This window comes from Eubalaena glacialis, chromosome 16, assembly GCF_028564815.1.
Source record: "Eubalaena glacialis isolate mEubGla1 chromosome 16, mEubGla1.1.hap2.+ XY, whole genome shotgun sequence".
In the NCBI taxonomy this organism is placed as follows: Eukaryota; Metazoa; Chordata; class Mammalia; order Artiodactyla; family Balaenidae; genus Eubalaena; species Eubalaena glacialis.
Window position 1 is genome coordinate 14,758,624 of NC_083731.1, and position 26,806 is coordinate 14,785,429.

At 43.4% G+C, this 26,806-nt stretch overlaps 1 protein-coding gene across 1 annotated transcript in view; it reads right to left on the reverse strand.

Annotated features, from left to right (window-relative positions):
* Positions 1-26,806, reverse strand: part of LOC133076335 (ATP-binding cassette sub-family C member 4-like) — a 214,026-nt gene that overhangs the window by 82,984 nt on the left and 104,236 nt on the right. Inside the window, 10 exon segments of the mRNA XM_061170908.1 lie at positions 10,548-10,622; positions 10,917-10,954; positions 11,757-11,897; positions 13,239-13,285; positions 13,288-13,351; positions 13,353-13,424; positions 13,426-13,449; positions 16,741-16,837; positions 23,229-23,315; positions 23,543-23,637. Coding sequence (XP_061026891.1) covers positions 10,548-10,622; positions 10,917-10,954; positions 11,757-11,897; positions 13,239-13,285; positions 13,288-13,351; positions 13,353-13,424; positions 13,426-13,449; positions 16,741-16,837; positions 23,229-23,315; positions 23,543-23,637 — 740 coding nt within the window.

Genomic DNA, 26,806 nt, shown 5'->3' on the forward strand with positions numbered 1-26,806 from the left:
AGCTACAGGAAAGAGTTCAATTTAATCTACCACTAAAGAGTAGATTAAACAGATTTAATCTATTTACTAAAGAGTAAATAATTCATGACCCCTAAACCTTTTGGGCTAACTAGGCCTGTGTTTGCAGTACTTATTTTGGCTTGTATTTTCTTGAAGGAATGAAGTCCCGCTAATAGATACAGGAGGGGGAGGCAAGATAACACTGGTGTGCTGGCTGCTCTAAGATTAGTGACCTTGAAGATTTAAACTTGGTCCCAAATCCTTGAATAATAAATAAATCAGCGTCTAGAGAAGCCTACAGGTCTTGAACATGAAGAGCCTGATTAACTGGTCACGAGCACTCAGTCTGTGATAACAGAAATTCAGTCCCACTTAATGCTCCCAACTTTATGACTGTAGTTTTCACATTAACTGACAAGGTGGAGGGACTTCATAGCTGTAATAGCATGTACTCCTCCAATCGCTTTCTCTCCACGGCTTCATAAGACGAGATCTGTGTGGGCCTCTGCTGTTTACCATCCTTTGCTCCACACGGGGCCTGGACTAAACAACGTGTGCTGAATAAATCTACACAAGATGCTTCCCTCAACAGTCTCATTTAATCCTCACAACAGTCTTGTGAAACAGGAGGGGCAGTAGTGATTCCCATTTTACAGGTGAAGAAGTTCCCAAACACCACGTGGTCACTGTCACGAAGATTCATTAGGCCCTGACCACGTTCTAAGCAGTGTGACTGTATGAACCTGCTTTATGTCTACAATATTAAGATACAGATAAGGTAGGTGTGAGTAGTATCCCCATTTTACAGATAAGAAAACCGAGAAACAGAGAATTTAAGTAACTAGCACTAAGTATTAACATAACTATAACCAGCTATCACTATTAGTAACCAGAACCAGGACTGAACTCAGGCAGTTGGCTCCAGAGTCCATACTTTTAAACCAAGGCAGACAACATCCTGCCTTGAGATGTGCGTGTCCAAGAGTATCTATCTGCTTTGGCCTCGGTCACGTAGCTAGCTGATGGCCAGGCCAAGGCCACGCCCATCTTCCTTCCAGCCCACATCCCTGCCTTGACAGGTGCTATCAATCATCACCTGCAAAAACAAAGCCACTCTGGGCCTTATCACGAGTCTAAACAACTGAACAGAGTGGGCATGTATGCTGATGAACTAACTCTTCATAGGAACCCAGGTCAGGAGGCTACCTTCCGAAGCAAGACACGTGGAAGGCCTCAGGGTGGAGGAAGCAACCAGTGGGAAACCTAGAGGGACACTCAGATCAAGAAACTTACTACTGAAGATCCACCTGCTACATGCCACAAAGCCTCTTACATGTCACCAAAAGTCCATGGTAAAACTATAGTTATTTTTATTGAAGAGGATGTTTACATTTTACCAATCTTATATCTTAATTATTTTTTATTACCATTTTATTTATTTATTTTTTTAACTTCAGAATGTACGAATTTAATGAATTTAACATCATACTATTCCTTAGGATACCCCGTACTTAAAGGCCCTGATTCTAAGCTCCTGTTGCCAGCTTCCTCCACAACAATATCTTGTTTTTCTCTGAAAGTGGAGTCCAAATCCTATCATCTCCAGGCAGCTTCCAAATCTAGAATCATTCCATGAACTTCCAGAAGATGTTCTCTTTACCTTTTTCTCCTAGCATGGCAGGCACTTCACACCATGTCTTCTCTCCTTCTGTGGATTCAGAGCTTCTCCCAGACCAAGATGCTGCTCAATCAATTCTCAGGCCGCTCTTTGCACAGTGCTTGGCGTATGGTAAACAGTCGCTAAAGATTTTTTTTTTTTTAATTGGGGTATAGTTGTTTTACAATGTTGTATTAGTTTCTACCATACAGAGAAGTGGAGTTCCCTGTGTTATACAGCAGGTTCTTATTAGCTATCTATTTTATATATATTAGTGTCAATCCCAATCTCCCCTCGCCCCCCACTTTACCCCTTGGTGTCCATACGTTGTTCTCTACATCTGTGTCTCTGTTTCTGCCTTGCAAACCGGTTCATCTGTATCATTTTTCTAGATTCCTCATATATGCTTTAATATATGATATTTGTTTCTCGCTTTCTGATTTGCTTCACACTGTATAACAGTCTCTAGGTCCATCCACACAAATGACCCAATTTCATTCCTTTTTATGACTGAGTAATATTCCATTGTATTTATGTACCACATCTTCCTTATCCATTCATCTGTTGATGGACACTTAGGTTGCTTCCATGACCTGGCTATTGTAAAGAGTGCTGCAATGAACATTGGGGTGCATGTGTCTTTCTGAATTACGGTTTTCTCTGGGTATATGCCCAGTAGTGGGATTGCTGGGTCATATGGTAATTCTATTTTTAGTTTTTTAAGGAACCTCAATACTGTTCTCCATAGTGGCTGTATCAATTTACATTCTTACCAACAGTGCAAGAGGGTTCCCTTTTCTCCACACCCTCTCCAGCATTTGTTGTTTGTAGATTTTCTGATGATGCCCATTCTAACTAGTGTGAGGTGATGCCTCATTGTAGTTTTGATTTGCATTTCTCTATTAATTAGTGATGTTGAGCAGCTTTTCATGTGCCTCTTGGCCATCTGTACGTCTTCTTTGGAGAAATGTCTACTTAGGTCTTCCTCCCATTTTTTTTTTTTTTTTTTTTTTTGCAAGGGCTTTCTCTAGTTGCGGCAAGCGGGGGCCACCCTCCATCACGGTGCGCGGGCCTCCCACTATCGCGGCCTCTCCCGCTGCGGAGCACAGGCTCCAGACGCGCAGGCCCAGCAGCCGTGGCCCACGGGCCCAGTCGCTCCGCGGCACGTGGGATCCCCCCAGACCAGGGCCCGAACCCGCGTCCCCTGCACTGGCAGGCAGACTCCCAACTGTGCCACCAGGGAAGCCCTTCCTCCCATTTTTTGATTGGGTTGTTTGTTGTTTGTTGTTTTGATATTGAGCTGCATGAGCTGTTTATATATTTTGGAGATTAATCCTTTGTCCGTTGATTTGTTTGCAAATATTTTCTCCCATTCTGAGGGTTGTTTCTTCGTCTTGTTTACAGCTTTCTTTGCTCTGCAAAAAACTTTTCAGTTTCATTAGGTCCCATTTGTTTATTTTTCTTTTATTTCCATTATTCTAGGAGGTGGGTCAAAAAAGATCTTGCTGTGATTTATGTCAAAGAGTGTTCTTCCTATGTTTTCCTCTAAGAGTTTTATAGTGTCTGGTCTCACATTTAGGTCTCTAATCCATACTGAGTTTATTTTTGTGTATGGTGTTAGGGAGTGTTCTAATTTCATTCTTTAACATGTAGCTGTCCAATTTTCCCAGCACCACTTATTGAAGAGACTGTATTTTCTCCATTGTATATCCTTGCCTCCTTTGTCATAGATTAGTTGACCATAGGTGCATGGGTTTATCTCTGGGCTTTCTATCCTGTTCCATTGATCTATATTTCTGTTTTTGTGCCAGTACCATATTGTCGTGATTACTGTAGCTTCGTAGTATAGTCTGAAGTCAGGGAGTCTGATTCCTCCAGCTCTGTTTTTTCCCCTCAAGATTGCTTTGGCTATACGGGGTCTTTTTTGTCTCCATATAAATTTTAAAATGTTTTGTTCTAGTTCTGTAAAAAATGCCATTGGTAATTTGATAGGGATTGCATTGAATCTGTAGATTGCTTTGGGTACTATAGTCATTTTCACAATATTGATTCTTCTAATCCAAGAACATGGTATATCTCTCCATCTGTTGGTATCATCTTTAATTTCTTTCATCAGTGTCTTATAGTTTTCTGAGTACAGGTCTTTTACCTCCTTAGGTAGGTTTATTCCTAGGTATTTTATTCTTTTTGTTGCAATGGTGAATCGGATTGTTTCTTTAATTTCTCTTTCTGATCTTTCGTTGTTAGTGTATAGGAATGCAAGAAATTTCTGTGCATTAATTTTGTATCCTACAACTTCACCAAATTCATTGTTTAGCTCTAGTAGTTTCCTGGTGGCATCTTTAGGACTTTCTATGTATAGTATCATGACAACTGCAAACAGCGACAGTTTTACTTCTTCTTTTCCAATTTGTATTCCTTTTATTTCTTTTTCTTCTCTGACTGCTGTGGCTAGGATTTCCAAAACTATGTTGAATAATAGTGATGAGAGTGGACATCCTTGTCTTGTTCCTGATCTTAGAGAAAATGCTTTCAGCTTTTCCCCATTGAGTATGATGTTGGCTGTAGGTCTGTCGTATATGGCCTTTATTATGTTGAGGTAGGTTCCCTCTATGCCCACTTTCTGGAGAGTTTTTATCATAAATGGGTGCTGAATTTTGTCAAAAGCTTTTTCTGCATCTATTGAGATGATCATATGGTTTTTATACTTCAATTTGTTAATATGGTGTATTACATTGATTGATTTGCATATATTGAAGAATCTTTGCATCCCTGGGATAAATCCCACTTGATCACGGTGTATGATCCTTTTAACGTGTTGTTGGATTCTGTTTGCTAGTATTTTGTTGAGGATTTCTGCATCTATATTAATCAGTGATGTTGGTCTGTAATTTTCTTTTTTTGTACTATCTTTGTCTGGTTTTGGTATCAGGGTGATGGTGGCCTTGTAGAATGAGTTTGGGAGTGTTCCTTCCTCTGCAACTTTTTTGGAAGAGCTTGAGAAGGATGGGTGTTAGTTCTTCTCTAAATGTTTGATAGAATTCACCTGTGAAGCCGTCTGGCACTGGACTTTTGTTTGTTGGAAGATTTTTAATCATAGTTTCAATTTCATTACTTGTGATTGGTCTGTTCATATTTTCTATTTCTTCCTGGTTCAGTCTTGGAAGGTTATACCTTTCTAAGAATTTGTCCATTTCTTCCAGGTTGTCCATTTTATTGGCATACAGTTGCCTGTAGTAGTCTCTTATGATGCTTTGTATTTCTGTGGTGTCCATTGTAACTTCTCCTTTTTCATTTCTGATTTTATTGATTTGAGTCCTCTCCCTCTTTTTCTTGATGAGTCCGGCTAGAGGTTTATCAATTTTGTTTATCTTCTCAAAGAACCAGCTTTTAATTTCATTGATCTTTGTTATTGTTTTCTTTGTTTCTATTTCATTTACTTCTGCTCTGATCTTTATGATTTCTTTCCTTCTATAAATTTTGGGTTTTGTTTGTTCTTCTTTCTCTAGTTCCTTTAGGTGTACGGTTAGGTTGTTTATTTGAGATTTTTCATGTTTCTTGCAGTAGAATTGTATTGCTATGAACTTCTCTTAGAACTGCTTTTGCTACATCCCATAGGCTTTGGATCATCGTGTTTTCGTTGTAATTTGTCTCTAGGTATTTTTGGAATTCCTCTTGAATTTCTTTAGTGATCTCTTGGTTATTTAGTAGCATATTGTTTAGCCTCCATTTGTTCACGTTTTTTATGGTCTTCTTCCTGTAATTTATTTCTAATTTCATAGCATTGTGGTCAGAAAAGATGCTTGATATGATTTCGATTTTCTTAAATTTACTGAGGCTTGATTTGTGACCCAAGATGTGATCTATCCTGGAGAATGTTCCATTTGCACTTGAGAAGGTGTAATCTGCTGTTTTCGGATGGAATATCCCATAAGTATCAATTAAATCTATCTGGTCTATTGTGTCATTTAAAGCTTGTGTTTCCTTATTAATTTTCTGTCTTGATGATCTGTCCATTGGTGTAAGTGAGGTGTTAAAGTCCCCACTATTATTGTGTCACTGTCAATTTCCTCTTTTATAGCTGTTAGCATTTGCCTTATGTATTGAGGTGCTCCTATGTTGGGTGCATATATATTTATAATTGTTATATCTTCTTCTTGGATTGATCCCTTGATCATTACATAGGGTCCTTCCTTGTCTCTTGTAACATTTTTTATTTTAAAGTCTATTCTATCTGATATGAGTATTGCTACTCCAGCTTTCTTGTGATTTCCACTTGCATGGAATATCTTTTTCCATCCCCTCACTTTCAGTCTGTATGTGTCCCTAGGTCTGAAGTGGGTCTCTTGTAGACAGCATATATACAGGTCTTGTTTTTGTATCCATTCAGCCAGTCTGTGTCTTTTGGTTGGAGCATTTAATCCATTCACATTTAAGGTAATTGCCAATATGTATGTTTCTATTACCATTTTCTTAATTTTGGGCAGTTTGTTTTTGTAGGTCCTTTTCTTCTCCTGTGTTTCCCACTTAGAGAATTTCCTTTAGCATTTGTTGTAGAGTTGGTTTGGTGGTGCTGAATTCTCTTAGCTTTTGATTGTTGGTAACACTTTTGATTTCTCCATAGAATCTGAATGAGATCCTTGCTGCGTAGAGTATTCTTGGTTGAGGTTCTTCCCTTTCATCACTTTAAATATATCGTGCCACTCCCTCCTGGCTTGCAGAGTTTCTGCTGAGAAATCAGCTGTTAACCTTGCAGGAGTTCCCTTGTATGTTATTTGTCATTTTTCCCATGTTGCTTTTAATAATTTTTGTCTTTAATTTTTGTCAGTTTGATTACTATGTGTCTCGGCATGTTTCTGCTTGGGTTTATCCTGCTTGGGACTCTCTGTGATTCCCGGACTTGGGTGGCTATTTCCTTTCCCATGTTAGGGAAGTTTTTGACTATAATCTCTTTGAATATTTTCTCAGGTCCTTTCCCTCTCTCTTCTCCTTCTGGGACCCCTATAATGAGAATGTTGGTGTGTTTAATGTTGTTCCAGAGGTCTCTTAGGCCGCCTTCATTTCTCTTTTCTTTATTCTGTTCTGCAGCAGTGATTCCCACCATTCTGTCTTCCAGGTCACTTATACGTTCTTCTGCCTCAGTTATTCTACTACTGATTCCTTCTAGTGTATTTTTCATTTCAGTTATTGTATTGTTCATCTCTGTTTGTCTGTTCTTTAATTCTTCTAGGTCTTTGTTAAATATTTCTTGCATCTTCGCAATCGTTGCCTCCATTCTTTTTCCAAGGTCCTGGATCATCTTCATTATCATTATTCTAAATTTTTTTTCTGGAAGGTTGCCTATCTCCACTTCATTTAGCTGTTTCTCTGGGGTTTTATCTTGTTCCTTCATCTGGGACATAGCCGTCTGCCTTTTCATTTTGTCTACATTTCTATGATTGTGGTTTTCATTCCGCAGGCTGCAGGATTGTAGTTCTTGCTTCTGCTTTCTGCCCTCTGGTGGATGAGGCTATCTAAGAGGCTTGTGCAAGCTTCCTGATGGGAGGGACTGGTGGTGGGTAGAGCTGGGTGTTGCACTGGTGGGCAGAGCTCAATAAAACTTTAATCTGCTTGTCTGCTGATTGGCAGGGCTGAGTTCCCTCCCTGGTGGCTGTTTGGACTGAGACAACCCAGCACTGAAGACTACAGGCTCTTTGGTGGGGCTAATGGCAGACTCCAGGAGGGCTCTCACCAATGAGTACTTCCCAGAACTTCTGCTGCCAGTGTCCTTGTTCCCGCGGTGAGCCACAGCCACCCCCTGCCTCTGCAGGAGACCCTCCAACACTAGCAGGTAGGTCTGGTTCAGTCTCCTATGGGGTCACTGCTCCTTCCCCCTGGGTCCTCGTGCGCACACTACTTTGTGTGTGCCCTCCAAGTGTGGAGTCTCTGTTTCCCCCAATCCCGTCGATGTCCTGCAATCAAATCCCGCTGGCCTTCAAAGTCTGATTCTGTGGGGATTCCTGCTCCCATTGCTGGACCCCCCAGGTTGGGAAGCCTGACGTACGGCTTAGAACCTTCACTCCAGTGGGTGGACTTCTGTGTTATAATTGTTCTCCAGTTTGTGAGTCGCCCACCCAGCGGTAATGGGATTTGATTTTACTGTGATTGTGCCCTGCCTACCGTCTCACTGCAGCTTCTTCTCTGTCTTTGGATGTGGGGTATCTTTTTTGGTGAGTTCCAGTGGCTTCCTGTCGATGATTGTTCAGCAGTTAGTTGTGATTACGGTGCGCTCACAAGAGGTAGTAAGCGCACGGCCTTCTACTCTGCCATCTTGAACCACTCTCATTACCATTTTAGGTAAACCTCAAAGTTATAGGCACATGTCAGAGCACTGTGATCCCAGAAATCGATGGGAAATGAAAGAAAGAAACACACAGCCTATCTCGCGTAGAGATTCTTTGTAAGAAGTTCCTTCTGAGGGGACAACCTAGCTTAACACTATATGACACAGCCAACGTTTTAGCAACTCGTCAACAACATTGAAACACATTTATATCGAATGTAGGGTGTTTCATACGCCACACAAAAAATGGATTCCTAAATCATTCTGCAAAGTGAATGTTCATTTATCTTTCCACACACACATAAATTGGAACGAAAGCTTATATGATCTTATATTCAGATTTTCTCTGGTAGGAAAAAAATATCAGTAAAGCTTTTTGTACAAGATGGAACAACATGCACAGTGATTTTCTCCCAAGAATCTCCTCCAATTTCAAATATCAAATGTAATCAGGCACTAAATGCATTAACAAGACATATATGCTGAGAAACTTGGTGTCCGACTTACCTATTGGATTTCTATCAAAGAACAATACCGGAACTCTCAAAATGGACTCCAACATTTTGTTGTGCCAAATTTGTGAAGAATTAACAAGAACGCAGAATATCAACAGAGATCTTGTGATGCCGAAAAGGACAGTACCTACAGTTAGAACTGAAATAAAGAAACATCATTCAGCACAAGATCTCTGCCTTTCCTTCCATGATGCTAAAGCATGGCAGGCAGTTTATAAAGATATTATGTATTTTATTCTATAAATATAATTTATATATAAATTCATAAACAGAATATAGAATAAATTTATATATATAATGGATTATTTAAGAGTTTAATACATTCACAAGATACATTTATAAGGAAGAATATAAAAATCACTATGTTCCTCTCATTAAACAGAAACCACATGGGAAAAAAAAACCATGTGTAAACCACAATTTCATTCTATGCTTTCCTAATTCAATTACAAGTTCTAATAGAAACTCAGAAGAAAGAAAATTATAAAAAGTAGTTGATCTTCCTTTTTCCGTATTTCAAATCTTACTAATTAAAACATGTCCCATAATCTAAAATTGAGGAATGCTTTGGTACCATCATGAATTAACAGGGAACAGGAGAAATGATTTACCATTTCCTCGTAAATGGTAAATTTACATCGAAATTTAATTCCACGTAGTTAATTCCACACCCAAGTAGCTTTAAAGAGTATGAAAACATCATATTAAGTTGCAAGCAGAAAATCTCTTAAATAATTGAATTGCAAGAAAATACAAATTATATTTTAACATGACATAATTAATCTAAATGAGCAACTAATCTCTAAGTGTTTTATAGAAATGCAAAGCATTTGGAAATGAACATAATCACTTAAACTTATATTTTATTAACAACATAAATGAGTACCTGCTATGCATATAAAAATTAAAATATCCCTCCTAACATTTCTTGAACTGACAATGCTAAATAGAGTGGACATAACTTCTGTAATAAATATTCCATCAAGTACTTTTTTTCTCCCCTCCAGCTGACACATTGCTTATTTCAACTCTGAAAGCTGCTCAAATTCCTGAATTCCATCAACATGCATTTGCCTTAGCCCATCATCCTATGTGAATGTATAACAGATTCCCTTTCTTCTTCCTTTAAGTTCCCATAAGTCCACCAATTCAGAAGGTAAACAACTAATGGATTTAGGTTTCTTAGCAAGAGATCAACACAATAAACACCAAATTTCAGTGAGTGAGTTCTTACAAAGATATCACACTCTATCTCTGCAGAAAGCTTGTATGAGGGTTTCCCATGGGAATATTTAATATTTTAGATGAGTATTTCCTCTAAAAAGTATGTAACACTACATATATTCTAAGCACTCTTTTGAAAGCAGAGAGCCGTGTTAATATTAGTCTAGCAAGCCAGAGGCTAAGTTAATCACACAGTTGCGGACACAATAACATTGTAATTTCAAGGTAAGAAAGAGAAGCAATCCTAATTCTCAGACGCTGGATTTCTCCCTGCTTAGCTTCCCTCTTAAGTAATTAGTGAAGCCCAAGAGATGAGCAGTATGGCGAAAGGGGGCTTTGCATACCTGTGAGGAAATAATGCTTTTATTTGAGGGCCCCTGCTGCCAAAGGATTCATCCAAGTTCAATAAAAGCCAGGTTTTTTTCAGACAGAATTGGAATAATCTGAACCACACGGTGGGGATCTGTTTCTAATCCTCTTGCCCATCCATCTAATGAGATAAGATTTAGCTAAAGCAACTTACTAGAATAGACAATAGCCACATACTTCTAGTGGCTGATTTTCTGAATGTGCAATCCTGGTTTAACTTCCAAAATCCAGTACAGAGCAAATTAAGAGTCTTCATTCAACCTCTTTGTTCTAGTAGATTTTAAAAATAATCATTCTAATTAATTCACAGAGTAAATGCAACTCAGACTCTTAACCCGCTAAGACATTACTAAATTACTCCTGGAAGCCCTAGTTGCTCACACAGGCTCATTGTAAGCACCTCAGACTCTTGTATAATAGGCCAGATTACTCGATTTTACCTGAATAAACTGTAAAGTACCAGTCAGGATCAGGGACCACAATTAGGTTTCCTTTTCCATACACCATGGCATACAGTGTACTCTGTCCATTCACCCTATGGAACAGGGAAGAAAAAAATATTATGCTATGGATAGAATTTAGATAAATAACAACCAAAAAAACCCCTCAATTTGGAAGATGTGTTTTATGCTGGAAAATGGTTCCTAGCTCACAAGGCCCTGCGTGCATCTACCTTATAAAGACTCAATTTGAATCATGATAGCAGGGGAAACTACGTGAGGATCAGAAGAGGGGGCTGAACAAGCCCCATCTCTCCCCCTGACTCTGTGGGAAACTGAGGCTTCTTGTTGATTTTACAGCACTTTGGGTCAGACCAGGAATCACTCACCAGTATGAAAGCCACCAATCCTGAAGGACGTAGGCAGCCTGGAGCAGGAAACAACAATCACTCAAACACTGACATTACTGACCCCCTCAAAACCCCACTCACTAGAATGGGTGATGGAAAGGCTCCAGAGAACGGAGACGGTCCTTCCAGCGCAGGTCAGTGGCAAGCCCCACATCCCACATAACCACAGGTCAGGGAAGGGCATGTGACATTTTAAAATCTCTAAAAGACATCCTTTCTTTCCTAAAAGCTCTCTGTCATGCACATGTGACACCAGAAAGCCTCACTTATTTTGCTCCCCACAGATACCGCATTTCAACGCAAATCCAAGGGGACTGCAAAATGCAGTAGTAATAGTGTAAATGTCAGGATTTTTTGAAGGAAAAACGCTTGACAGGTACTGTGACGGTCAGTTTTCTGTGTCAGCTTGGCCAGGCCAGTGTCCAGTGATTCAACCAAACACTCGGCTAGATATTGCGGTGAAGGTATTTTGTAGATGTGGTTCACATCTACAGTCAGTCAACTTAAGTAAAGGAGATCACCCTCAACAATGTGGTGGGCCTCATCCAGTCAGTCAAAGGCCTTAATAGGAAAACCTGAGGATTCTTGGAAAAGGAAGAAATTCTGCCTCAAGACTGCAGGGTCAGCGGCCTGAATCAGCCCGCAGGCCTGCCTTACTGATTTCATATTCACCCAGCTAGATCCCACAGTCTCATGAGCCAATTCTTTGAAATAAATCTCTTAATATACATATTAAAAATAATAATAAAATAAATACAGTATAAATAGTACATATATATCAAGTTGAGGGCACAAACCAAAATAAATGTCCTTACTTACCTGAGCTGCAATGTTTACTAGAATAAGGAAAATGATGATAAGCCAGTGAGCACCGGCTGTGAAGTAATTCATGTAGGTCTTAAAGTGAACTCTTCCCTCCGAATAGCTCTCCAGTGCTAGTGTAACCTGTATATTCTCAGTCTGCGAGGCAAAAATGACAGTGAGAGACAAAATTTTAAATAATGAACCCCTGAATTTTAGAAGCTCAACAGTTCGCTCCACTGCAAAGCTGTGGAAAAACAGACACAACTCATACGCTGGTAGGAGTGCAAGATGGTCCATCTCCTACAGAGAAGGATGTGGAACTATCTAGCAAAACCATGTATGCATTCACCCTTGGACCCAGCCATCCTACTCCTAGGAATCTATGAGAAACAAGGAAACATCATTTGCACAAAGTTATTCACTGTTGGGGGGCTTTGCTTTAAATCGATCATGAGCCTCAGCACACACACAACATACCTGATTCAAGTATAAATGCAGAAGCTTATTCCAAAATAATACACTAAATGATATGGAGCTAATGTATCCCTCTAGATTATTTGTGTCACTCAATGACGGAAACATAAAACATACTCGGGGCTCAAAATACTAGCCAGATACAGTAAACTACGTTCACACGGTGAGCTGGAGTAATGTGAGTCTGGATAGCAGGGGAACAGCATATGATCAGAACCCACTTGGTTCCTGAATTTCAGAGAGGGATTCCTGAGTTTGGAGTGTGAGGGACTAATCTAAATACTTATCAGAATCATCCAGGATCCTGGGTTTGGATAGTGAGGGTTTGGCTATCGAGGAACACCTGTGTATGTTTTTAAGGGCGATCTAGTGCATTTCTGTCTGGAGGACTTAGAATGCATTATAGAGTCACAGGAGCCAAGGATGTCCTGGGCTCTATGCTGGCCACTGGGATTGAAGGTGGATAAGATGTGGTTCTTGGTCTTGAATGGTAAGAAAGGAAGATGGGAACTAATTCCAAACTGTCTGTTGTGTGTCAGGTCCTTTGCACAGGCTACCTCTGGCCTATCACAGACCATCTGACAAGGGGGCAAAATAATACCATGAGTCACCTACAGTGCCAGTTAATAGGAAAGCAGCTCATTTAATTTGGGCCACAGCAGGACTCCATATAAGGAGGTCTTAACATTACGCCTCTAGATGCATAAAGGAAGCCAGGAGCCAACAGAGCAAGTAGGATGTAACTATGGTAAACTGAAGAGTTCTCATATCAGTGTGAGCCACATACACCCAGAAATTCATAGCAGTACACCCACTACTGATCTCCATAAGATTCTCCATCCTACACCCAAGGGAGAAGCCCATTCAGGGAGCAATTTAATTCTACCAATTCCATGGAATAAGGCCTTGGTAACTTAGGATCTACTTTGGGACAAACAAAGATGTCATGAGCAGAGGAGACTGAAGGTCCATGAGTCCACCAAGAGTGGACAGACCAGGACATTTGCAGGATGAGAAACTCACATCTTGGTCCTCTGGAGCGGCATCTTGCAACGAGGGTCTGGAAGACGTTGAGACCAAACTGAAGACTCAGAGGTCTGATTCCTCAGAGTGGGAGTTCCTGGAACTGGAGAGTAGTTCAGCCTGCTCGTTCACCTTCTTTAAAAGGATATCTTCAAAATCTACCCCAGATTTCGGAAATGTAGCGTTAAGTCCCCTTTTGCACTGTTTTGCCCTAAAATAAAGAATTTGAGAGGAATACATTTGCATTTGATAATACTAATCTATTCTAAATACTAATCAAGAAAAGTTAACTGGTCTTAAATTATGATTTTCCTAAGAAAATGATCCTTAGGTTTGGAATTCTGGTTGACAAATCTACTTCAACTCGAAACAGAACTGAGCATTCTGATCTCTGCCAAACCCTGTGTTAGGTACTGGGGGATAAGAAAGAAATGTGTGCTCATGTGTTAAAAATGGAGGCCATTGACATAACTACTGTGGGCACTTCGGGAATCAAAAAGCACAGAGGCTGGTGATATTATCAACACAGTCTGTTTAGACAACATGGAAACTGAAAGAAGCCTCATGTGACAAGCAGGATTTTAAAAAACAGTCAATTGGGAAGGATATTCCAGGAACAAAACTTAAGACTGACCCAGAGGTGGGCAGGAGCACATGTGCATAGGTAAGGGTGACTCATCAAATCTTCGCTGACCATTGTCATAGTATCACGTGCCCCGCTGAGACGAGCGATGTAGGAACCAGCCCTGGACACAGAACCCACGAGCTGTGTCTTCATGGTCTTCACAACTGCCCCACAAACACTGGAAGTTCCCAACTGAAAATTCAATATTCCAGCTGATGAAATAACTAATAAACAAGGAGGCCATGAGACCGGGGTGGCTCTAATGCCTTGGCAGCCTGTGCCAGCAAACCAAAACCTAAGCCAGAATCAATCACAACCAATCACAAGCAGCCAACCAGGCTTCCCCAAATCAGGCAACTGCTTAAGCTACAGCCAATCTAATCGTTTTCTTTGAACACGTGTGACACATCATTGCACAGTTTCCCTCCCTTACAAAGTTATATAAAATAATGTGCAGATGTTTGCACTATTTTCTGACCCCATGAAACAAGACTCAGCTGATTCACTCAGTGGCAAACAAAATATTGGGCAAAATCCCAGGATGAAAAACTAATTAAAGTAGGGTATGTCTGGTTAAGACAGGTCAGGTAAAGAAGGTGGCCCACGACCCTAGCTGGTACCCCTCTCATTCTATCCCCTGAGGTGGTCCACTAGGAGAAGCCCAATGAAGCCTTTGGGAATCGTCTGATACTGCAGAATTAGAAAATTATTCATGATACACTGTGTCTTTTTCCACTTGGGAGGCAAAATTCATACACCTTATTTCATGAAATTATCATTTTCCACTTAGTATCTGTAAGATGCACAAGGAAACAACTAATGGTACAAAGACAGCAATTTTACTCGGCAGCCAATCACTGATAATTCTGAGGGGACGAGGGGACAGTCATCCCCTCTCTGCTGTGAGAGACCAGACAAACAGTAAGGATGGACCCCAACTCATCCAAGGGTGCTCACCAGCGGACAAATGGTTGCTCTGATAGTAGTAAAATTGAGGGTAGTGTCCTCAAAAGAAGCCATAAGGGGACCCTAAAACATCTAGGGACTGGCTAAATAGGTTATTCTCCTGCCCACTGATTCTGTGCTCATAATAGTGCCAATGTTGGGGTTTTATACACTAGTATCACCCCCTGTGTGCATGAAATCAACTGCTCTCAAGCTTGAGAGATCTGAGCCCCCCATTCCTGGAGGAGTAGAGAAGAGCTGACCGTGGAACTGCTTCTAGAGAGGTAGAGGTTCTGCATTTTAATATCTTACTTGGAACAGAAATTCATTTGATAAGTCAGGAAGTTTACCAAGGGCCTATTGGAACAGACGGTGGTTAAGGATGGAGGTGCTGAGGCACAGAGGCAAACAAGCCAAGGAGTGAAGCATCAAACCACCACCAAGTCTGAAAAATTCTCACTCATCTCCAATCCACCCCTAACCATGCTAGGAGTTGCGGGTTGAATGGTGCCCCCCTCCAAAAAAAAGATACGTTCAAGCTATAAACATGACACCTGTAAAGGTGACCTTATTTGGAAACAGGGTCTTTGCAGATGTAATCAAGTTAAGATGAGGTCATATTGAGTAGGGTGGCCCTAAATCCAATATGACTGATGTCCTTATGAGAAAAGAGACTCAGACACGGGGACAATGGCCATGTGACATCAGAGGCAGAGACTACAGCCCTGCAGCTGTAAGCCAAGGAACCACAAGGAAGGCCGGTGAACCCCAGAAGCTGGAAGGGAGGATTCTCCCCTAGAGCCTTCAGGGAGAGCACGGCCCTGCCAGCACCTTGATTTGGGACTTGCAGCCTCCAGAACAGTGAGATGATAAATTTCTGTTGCTTTAAGCCATCCAGTTTGCAGTACTTTGTTATGGCAGCTCCAGAAACTGATACACTAGCTTGAGCCCACACTTCTGTCTTCTCAACTGTACTAAGACTTCTAACTGCTTCTGCTGTCGCCCCTCCAGTGAACATCAGAGGAATCTTTTAAATCACACGTCAGACCACGTCACTCCTCTGCTCTGGACCATCCAACGGCTTCCATCCCACTTCTGGGTCCACTGCCCGCTGCTCAGAGACCAGCTCCCTCCACGTTCCCCTGCTCACTCTCCTCAGACACGCTGGCCTTCCTGCCATTCCTCCAACCTGCCAGGTCAGCTCCTTCCTTAGGACCCCTCTCCCCCAGGTGCCTTCGTGGCCCTCACCTTCATGTCACTCAGGCCCCGAGAGGCACCAGCTCCCCAGAGAGGCAGTCAGGATATCAGCCCCACCCCCTCTCTCTTTCATCACATCTGTCCCTGTAAGAACAGAAGCCCCACGAAGGCAGGGCCTTGTCCTACCGCTGCACAGGCTCTCACAGGTGTGGGGCACAGAAAGAGGCCTGGGCAGTGAGATCAGCAACTGGCTACACCAGCAGAGTGGGCATCTCTAACTGGGGGTGCTCGCCTCCCTTCTGGTGTTAATGGAAGATGCTCTTCAGGCAAACCAAGCATGACAATCACATGGATACAAACAGGTCTTAGTATCTCTAATTTCCAAATACTAATACTCTTTGACTTAAGTTGTGGAAATGGAACACAAATAGTTCTAAATAAAATAGCATCATTATCCTTAATAAATTTCACTAGAACAGTGATAATTCAGTAACTCTGCGGCAGCACTTTCATATACTTTAGGGTTTATGTGGCCTAGGGTGTGATAGTGACATTTCTACAGGTCTTCGGATTCATCCTCAAAGGCATGAATACCAGCTCTGAGAAGAAGGGGGCATAAAACTGAGGGAGAAGAGGCTGTTTACCATGAACTCAAGGAGAGTGACCTGCTGGGAGGCGTGGCCTTCAACACACCTGAGTGCTAGCAAGTTCCACAGGCTTCTAGAAACTACTTACATCTTTCAATACCAGAATCTGACTTGCATCTTTTAGGTACTGCAACTGATGAGTCACTAGGATTGTGATCTTCTCGTGCAAGGCTTGGTGAATACACCTACAAATGTAAAAGGTACAGCATGCAAAAGCACATTAATGGGGGTGCTCCAAACTGAAAACCTGTATTTGGAAACGTAGTGAGACAAAGACAACACAGCAGTCAAAGATGTGTAGTTTAAATACCAGTATAAATAATACAAATTAAATATAAATATAAGTCAATGATTCTGACTAGGCCTCAAATTCATCAGCAGCAAACTTGAATCTAGCTCTGCTAAAAAATTCTAAAAAGCAGTCCAGTGAAAGAGGCACCAACAGCTAAGTTTATTTTTCTTTCAAAAACTCAGCTTAACAATTATTTACATGTTTCATAATGAATAACAATTGAGCAATACTGAGATTCCAAAACTTGACTGAACTAAAACACTATTTTATCACCTTGTGGGAACAGGAGAAGGCGGATTGATGTCATATAAAAATGGGTACATTTTTCTTAGTTTTCTGATTATTTATGACATATAATGTACATATTAACAACCAAATAATTAATAGATTCTTGGTAACCTTTGCCAGAGTGCATTTTCTAGACACTTCTTCCCAGAGAATATTAGATAGAAAATGAATGCTAGCGTGGCCTCCGTCAGTCTCTACAACATTCCCAGTCCCATCCAGGAAGCAAATCCTTTTTCATTAGGACTGAACACCTTCCAAACATGAAAATGAAAGAACAGAATCTAAATGGCACAAATCACAGTGGAAATTACCCAACAGCTCAAAGACATAGCAATGCTCTATAGCCAAGACCGCTGTGTGGTCAGCCCACCCGAGACGGCTGTTCTCGTGCTCTCTGCCCATCCCTGCTCATCCAGGGCCTGCTTCACCTACACCCCAATCACGTGACTGACCTTCCTACACACTTGCCCCAGGCCCCAGCCAATGACTGTGCCAGCTTTAGCTCAGAACGCTCCACTATGCTACCAAAGGGGCAGCCAGGGCTGTGCTCCTTCCCTGGTTCCCATGGTAACCGATGAGCCAGCCTGATGTCCATTCCCCTGTAACCGGTAATCTTCCCTCTCCTCCGCCTCCCCGCCAGGAGCCCAGACTGCTGCCGTGTCCACCACACACGGTGGGGTGTCCCTCCAGGACCTTGCTTCAGACACGGAAGCTCGCCGTGGCCATTGAACCATCCATGTCTCTGTCGCTGACTCCGGGCTCTTTCTCAGGTCTCAGCTGGGCAAGCACAGGCCCTGCAGGCTGCGGGGTGCAGCCCAACAAACACCCTCCGTATCCAACCTGACGTGTGTGTTTACAGTAACCCCTCAGACTGCTCCACCTTTTAAATGCAGCCCCCTAGGGACTCAGCCCCAGGCTCATCCCACAAGGGTCAACGACCCCTCCAGGGAATCGAGTAGCTGGGTCCGGGGCCCCGGTGACCACGGGCAGGGCTCCAGGCGTGTACTCTGGGTGCCTGAGCCCCTCACAGAGCAAATCTCAGGGACCTGGGCCACAGCTCAGCCTGCTGAGTGAGCCAGATGCAGAGTCTGGAGGCAGCAGACTGCAGCTCAATCCCTCTCACGAGCCTGACAGCGTCGGACAAGCTACTAAACCTCAGTGTCTTCATCTCAAAACAAGGCCAATGACAACTCACCCACATGTTCTGAGAAATCAAACCACCAATCCGCTCAGTACACGTCAGCCCCCTCCTCCACTCCCTCCTAACCCACGTGCGGTCATGGGCTCTGGATTCAGGACAGAAAAGTCCTAAGGGGACACGCTGGACACTGGGTCTATGATCAGAAGCAAGAGCTCAGGATGTAGACACATACACCATTATGTCCAAAAGGATTCATTCTTCCCGTTGACATGTGTTAGTTCAGCTTTTGTACCTAAGTTTCTTAACTGAGTAAACCCGCCTTCAGTCTTAGTACTAAAGCTTTTCATGGAACTGTTTCTCCTTAATTCAAAATTACCTGCCGACAGTCCCTGAAGGTGGATGTTAATCAAATCTGAAGGGCTGCTATGTCCGAGATGGAGCAACCCAAAAATTCTAAAATGTTTTCTTCCTAACATTCCATCACAGATGAGGTAATATAAATAATTACAATGAAGTGATGAGTTGATGACTTCAAATTTTTCCTAAATAATGCGCTTTATCCAAATCTCTAGGAAATACTCTATTTTTCTAGCTTTTAGAATAAAGATTGCCAAGTCATGCATAAAAATGATTGATTCAGCAACCAGTTGTTTAGCTGTTATTCCTATATAAGGGCTGTGTTAATCCTATAATCCTATATATAATCCTATATAAGGGCTATAATCCTATATATAATCCCATATGAGGGCTGTGTTAAGAGGGGACACACCCCATAATAGAGGGGATACAAATAAGGAAGACAGAGTCCCACCTTCATTCCTTCAATCAGCAGAGGTCTGTTGAAGTGCCAGGCACTTGACCTACATCTGCAGTTCAGGAAAGCAGACACTACTCAGCACCGTGAACAGGAGGACACACTGAACGAGTTTAGAAAATGCACTATCGGGCCGTGATGTGTGCTCTGAAGGAAAAGCAAGGGGGGCTGCTGTCTTAGACAGGGGTGACACGGGAGCCCTGAGACTATCTGGGGGAAAACATCCTGGAAAAAGGTACAGCGGGTCCAAGGGTCCTGGGACAGAACATGCTGGGCTAAGGAACCTTCATGCATTCACAGCTTATAGGGGGTGGGGAGGACTGATAAATGGTCAAGTGCAACCCACTGAGGGCTGTGGGAAGACAGAAGGGCACAGGCTCCCCCTGAAGGAACAGGAGGGAAAGGCAGGGGCTCTGGGACAGAGGGAGCAGTATCTACAGACAGACAGGTGTGAGAAAGGGCCCGTCACAAAGCCAGCGCGGCTGGAATGCCGAGTGGGTGTGAGGACCAGCTGGAAAGGCCGATGGGGGCAGATGGCAAAGAAGCTGGTTCTCCGTTTGAGGACCTGGAGCTGCAGCCTGAACATGAGGGGAGTCTGTGAAGGGCTGGAGCAGGAAGGGCAAGCTGTGTAGACGGCAGCGTGGGCATCTGATCAGGACAGACCCGAAGAACTGATGACGCAGGAGGCGGGGGGTCTGGCGATGTGGGGTTCTCTGAACCAAAACGGGATCCACAGCTGGACACAGGTGAGACTGCATCAGTTCACCTAAGGCTCTAACCTTCTGTAGGTGATAGAATCCCCTTAAGGTTGACAACGTGTAGTTGGAAAACTCACAAATCTTAACAGCCTTCAATATATATTCATGACTGAAGGAAACTGTCAACAGCAAGTAGAAGTGCGAATGATTCACTTTAATACAAAGCACTCCCCCTTACTAAGCTTTGACACGACCACCATCTTTCATAGCATCCTGTTCCATCCAATTTTCTAACTTGAGAACATTCTCCAGGTGCTGCTGAGCGATTTCCTAAACTGCCTTCCTGCTCCCTGCCCTAAGTTTTCCAAAAAATGTGGTTCTGATTAGCAAACAACAGTCTGAACAAGGTTGCTTCTATCAAGCGTACATCCAAGGTCACTAAATCCAAAAGGTTGGAAAGGACTTTATAAACTCCTCCTGTGCTGGAAGAAGAGCTTGGAAGAGCTTCTGTGATAAGCACACCGATCCGTGGCGATCAGAACACCTTTCTTCTGTTCTCGGAGTGATGGAGAACTTGTGCAGACGCACACAAGACGGAGGGACAGACATCTGTGAATTCCAGGCAGGGCGCTGGGAACAGGGAGGCTGAGCTTCTCAAGACCCAGGAGGGTGGGAGTGGGGAACCTCTGTCACAGCACTAGTGCCTGCCACTGGACTCGTGACAAGAAACAAGGCACTTCTCTAAGGGAAAATTCATTAAGTCACGATCAGGAGAGGGTGGGAAAGGCAAGTCAGATCAGAGAGCTGGAGGCCATGCCACGTGTCGGCTGCCCTGCTCTCTCGTGTTCTGAAAGATTCAATGCTACTGTGCACTTTTTGTGTGTGTGTTAAGATATACGTAACATGAAAGTTACCATTTTAACCATTTTTAAGCACGTAGCTCAGTGGCATTAAGTACATTCACATTGTTGTGCAGCCATCACCACCATCCATCTGCAGAGCTCTCTCACCACCTTAACACTAAGCACAGGTACACACTGACTCTGGTGGAACCTGCCCCCCGACCCCTGCAGAGCGGACGTGGAATCCCAGCTCCTCGTATCCAGAGCTCAGAGCTCCTCACAGGTCTCACTCCCACACTGCTGACTCTGCTGAAGTCTCTCTACTTTGCTATTCTGGACCTGCTGTAAATCAATCATGTCTCCCCAAATTCACTTGAGACACCTGAGCTGCCAGTACCTTAGAATTTGGTGTCAGGGCCTTTAAAGAGGTAATTGTTATTCTTAATTAGGGTGGGGCTAATCCAATCTGACTGGTGTCCTTAGAAGAAGAGACTAAGACATAAGGACAGAGACACAGGGATGCACGTGAACAGAGGAAAGACCAGAGGAAAAGACAGGACACAGTGAGGAGGATGCCAACAGAAGTCCACACCTTGATCTTGGACTTCTAGCTTCCAGAACTGTGAAAAAACTAATTTCTATTGTTTAAGCTCCCCCCCCCATCTGTGACAGCCTGCTATAGACAATGTTGTGTCCTCAAAATTCATACACATTAAACCTAATCCCCACTGTGAAGGTACTGGAGATGGCGCAGTTGGGAGGTGAACAGGTCATGAGTGTAGAGCCTTCATGAATGGGACTAGTGCCCTTATAAAAGGGACCCACACGGCTCCCTCACCCCTTCCACCATATGAAGACACAGGAATCAGGCCCTCACCAGACACCAAATCTGCCAGCACCCTGACCTTGGACTTTCCCAGCCTCCAGGACTGTGAGAGATAAATTTCTGTTATTTCTAAGCCACCCAGTCTACGGTCTCCTGTGAGAGCAGCCTGGACAGACAGAGCCCTAGCAAACTAATACAGGAACTGACAGCAAGAATTTCCAAATAGCTTCTCTTTGCTGTACGACCTGCATCCTCCAGTCGAGGACGTGCCTGCTGTTCTTCTCACAGCCTTGCTTCTTCCCACCTCTACACCTGTGCTTCTACTATTCCTTTGGCAAAAGGAACTGAATCCTACTCTCAGCCTCCACAAACCCTGCCCAGCCTGCAAATCCACAGGGCACTTCCCGTTAAGCCCAGTGCACAGGGAGCTTTCCAAGTTCACCTGAAAGCCTAGAGCTGCCCACTTCTACTTCCATTTAGCATTTACCATCCTATATCCAAACCCTCTAAACCGCGACTCTGCTGAACTTTTCCCAGGCATCTGTCTTAACAAGCTCCATAGAGACAGATTCCTTAGAGGCAGAAATCAGAGCTGAACGTCTTAGTCTCCCTTATTCTGCCCCGTGTGGGTCCTTCCCCTCTCCTGGCTCACTGTTCTGCTTTGTAAACTAAGAGGTTTTGCACAACAACATCTGTAAGGGCATGGATCTCAGTGCACACAGTAGGGCTTTCATAAGTGCAGCTGGAAGGGCTCGTTGGCTTTAACAAGGTGAACGACAGCAAGGTAACTAACCGTGGGGTAGATGTGGGTGCCGTTTCAGAAAAAGCAAGTTCACAAGGCTTTCAAAGAGGTCAGTCTAGATTCCAGAAGAGGTCTCAGTCAGCGTGTGTTAGGACACATTATACACAGAAAAGCATCAGAGCTGTTCTGCTTCAGGGGTTCAGTGGCCAAACAAGAGCCACTGACAACAAATTCCAGAAACTCAAAATGAAAGTCAGGATTTCAGCCAGATTCCAGATACCTAGTTACAAATTCAAGTTAACCGTACACTGTGGGTCTAAGTATTAATTCTAATAAGCACGCATGAAGCAATGTTAAATGATTGAAGCCATACTTAGATGTGGAATAACTCATTATTAAATTCTAGACTGTATTAAGTATTTCCAAACCGATACAATAATAAGCGTAAACCAACAAGGCCTTTCCATGGAAGCCCTATGTCAGTACTGGAAACTTCGCTCCTGACGGGCCTTAAACAAATGATGGAGGAAAAGGACTGGCAGCCAAGTGCCAGGTGACCGAGTCCCACTCTCTGATTCAAAAACCGTACGTACGTCGTCTTTCTTATGGCTGGGGTCTGGGTCCATCCACAATGTGTGGTTGTCAACCACAAGCAGGAGGGGGAAATCTGCCATCTGTTCCTCAACTCCCTACAGCATGGACTCCACTGGCCTCCACACACTGGAAGCTCCTTCTGCATTTTCCTATCTTGACCTCATCATGATGCAAATTTCTCTAGGATGGATCTTCTGTGGAGGGAAGGGAGGGGAGGGAGGGACACCAGGGCAGAATGAGCTGAGTCTCCTGAAGCACAAAAGCTTTCCTGAGCTCTCTTCCCTGAACTCCACAGGGTCCTTGGAAAGCAGAAGTGATACGAAACAGGAGCAAACTCACAGTTCGAACAAGTGCCTGCTCACTTCTGCATCTACTGCACTGAGCGGATCGTCCAGGAGGTAGATGTCTGCATCCTGATACACGGCTCTAGAAAACGTAGAGAGATGTCAGGAGAAGAACGCTTCCAGCTTCCTAGATCCCATTTCTGAATCATGACGGTGTCCAACAAATCATTATTCATTCCAAGAGCCCATGGAAAAGGGCCAAGACCCTGCTTCACACAGGGCCCACCCGGTGAGCGGGGTCTGCCTGCTCACTTCCACTAGGAGCCATGGAGGAGGGAGGGGCAGGATGGCAACTGAAACGCCATTTACCTTGCGAGGTTGACCCGGGCTTTCTGCCCTCCACTCAGCGTGGTTCCCCGGTCTCCTATCACAGTTAGGTCTCCATCCTCCAAAACCTCTAAATCCTACATGGAGATAGGGGAAAAAAGAAAAAGATTTCAAATGTGTTCTCCTCCTGCCATCCTAACCTTTTTAGCATTAGTTCTTCATACAAGTATTTGATCAAAAGCAATGGGTACATTGCATAGGGACTAAACCGTAACCTTTAACATTTTTAAAAACATCTCTCAGGGTTCTTCATTTGTTTACATTCTGTAGTTTTTCACAGCATTTATGCATTAGGTCATTTTAACGGATAATTATTGAGGATCAACTATATGCCAGGCACTGTTCTGGGCACAATGAATTCAGCCATGAGGAAACAAAGTCCCTAGAGTTTCTTTCCATGGTGGGAGATGGAAGATTAACATGAGTGCAAGTACTAAGGATTAGAAGGAAAAAGAAGCCAACTTAGGGGGATAGAGAGTAAAGGAGGGAAAGTGAGTCTATAGTAGGGTCAGGAAGGGCTCTGTTCAGAGGGGGTCTGAGCAGACCTTCTGGAGGGTGGAGGGGCTTACGCAGACCTGGAGAGGGTGCTCCACACAGAGCAAGGAGCGAGTACAAAGGCTACGGGGCAGAGGTCCAAGGTGTCCCAGGACGAGCAAGGAGGCCAGGAGAGCAGAAACAGGGAGAACGAGGAGAACGAGGAGAACGAGGGCGGAGACAGAGCAGGAGGAGCCCTGGCTTCACGCCCAGTAAAAGGGGGAGGGGAATGGGGGGGACTGACATGGTCGGAGGCTTTTAAGGAATCACTCCTGCCTCTTTGTGGAGAACAGACAGTAAGGGGGGAAGGGTGAGAGAGGATACCAGTTAAGAGGCCACTGCAGTAACCTAGGTGAGAGATGACGGTGGCCAGGACCAGAGTGGGAGAAGTGAGAACGGAGAGACGGGGTCACACACTGCACACACGTGGAAGGCGGAGTCTGTAAGGCCTGCTGATGGGACGGGTGTAGGCGGTCAGAGAGGAGGACGACTGTTGTTTGGGGCGTGAGGAAGGGGAAGCACAGGGTCTCCATTTACTGAGCTGGGGACGATGGTGGATGCAGGTTTAGGGGACTTCGCTTGTGGACGAGCTGAGATGACCTCCTGGTGACGTCACAGTGCAGCTGGATATGCAAGTGCGAAGGTCAGTGCTAGAGGCCCAAGTGTGAGGGCTGGTGTCCCAGGCTGGTGAAGGCACAGGACTTTTTCTATCCAGGAATAAGTGCGTCTTAAACTGGACATCTTGCTGATCTCGGCCTCAGCGTCCCACTTTCAGAGAAGGGATAACAGCTGACCTCTGTCTTCACAGTGATACTTAAGGCATACGGACAGAGCGACAGACAAGGTCTACACAAGAAATGGGAGCAGAAAGCAGGCTGGGCAGGAAACACAAAAGCAAAGGAGACAGTGTGCTCGCGGGACACCGAGCAGATCAGCTGGACTAAGTAGGTGCCTGTCCGTGGGAGCAAGAAAAACTCAAATTTAAGAAGGAGACGAAGTTTTGACTTGAGGATCTGGAACTCTATCAAAAGTTATATTTGAATGTTATTTAAGAAGTAAGTAGACAAATCAGAGTACCTGGGAGAAAAAGAAAAGATGACAAGAACATCCCCCAAATGACAAGATAACAACCAGATTTAAGTTATACAGTGTCATATTAGAAACCTTTACTTAGATTGCCTATAATTATCACTGGACAGAACGTGGCATAGACAAGCGGAGTTTGTGGGGAGTTTGTCATCTACTAAACTCCTCAGGCATCAACCTAGGATACACAGCACTATCTTTCTGCAGATGAAGCCCTCATTTCTTTGTCTCTACTTCAGCAAATTTGGGGAGAAAGCAAGTGGCACACTGGGGTCTCCATGATAAACAAGTCGTTTGATCTCCCTAAGTCTCATTTTCCTCTTCTACAGAATGTGCTGCAGAAACAAGAGTCAGTAAACTCAAGTGTGCTGTGAGAATCAAAAGAAGTGTATGTCCTCAAGTCCATTCTCTACATCTCTATTCCTGTCCTGGACGTGAGGACACGGGGAGGGGGAAGGGTAAGCTGGGACAAAGTGAGAGAGTGGCATTGACATATATACACTACCAAATGTAAAATAGATAGCTAGTGGGAAGCAGCTGCATAGCACAGGGAGATCAGCTCGGTGCTTTGTGACCACCTAGAGGGGTGGGATAGGGAGGGAGACGCAAGAGGGAGGGGTATGGGGACATATGTATACATATGGCTGATTCACTTTGTTATACAGCAGAAACTAACACAACACTGTAAAGCAATTATACTCCAATAAAGATGTTTTTTAAAAAAAAAAAAAGAAGTGTATGAACACCCTCTGTAAGTGGAAAAAGGACATGAATTGATTGTAATTTGCTATTGGTGACTTATCCCTATTTTCTCATCAAACCAACAGTGGGACCCCATTCACAGTGTGAATCACAACAGGGAAATCACATGACCCTAAGAAGAAGAGAAATACTATCTCCATCATAACCCTCCCTGACAGCCAGAAAGACACACAGGCACACACAGGTTCCCTGCACCCTCACTGGGTTGCATCAAATGAAAGGCAGCAATTGCTCTGTCGTGAAAATTCATCATTATTTTACATTATTTCTTTGTTAGGCTCAAAAGTTTATACCATCTCTTGCTTTTGGTTTTCACGAAAAACAATGAGCCATTTTAAGATAGGTTTCTAGCCTTAAACACACACACACATGTGCACACACAGTTACTTAGCCTCCGTTTCACTGTTGACAGTCCTTGCAAACTGTTCCACTTAGATTTTATGCCTTGATTTTATGTCATTTTGGTTTCCTTCTCAAAATTGCACCAAGCTATAGCACAGCAATCTTAACCGCATGCTAGAAAAGGCACTTAAATCCACTCTTTCATTTAGCACAGTTAGGGCATAAGAAACAGGCTCTCTGAGTCTGGTAGGAGGACTTGAAGTGTGTTATTTACTCTGCAAATTATTTATGGACCAGCCCCAAATGGGAAAACCATTTCAAAGGATTTGAAGTAAAATCCAAGTCAGGCTAATTTCTCAGCCACCATTTTCCGATTAGGTTAAAGGGAAAAGCCTGAGTTGAGCATATATTATAGTTCCTCCCACTGGAGGAATTGTTACCTTTCAGTTAAATTTCACCAATTTTCACTGAAAAGCAGTACATAAACTAAAGAAACACAAGGAAATGGCGACGCTGGTTTGA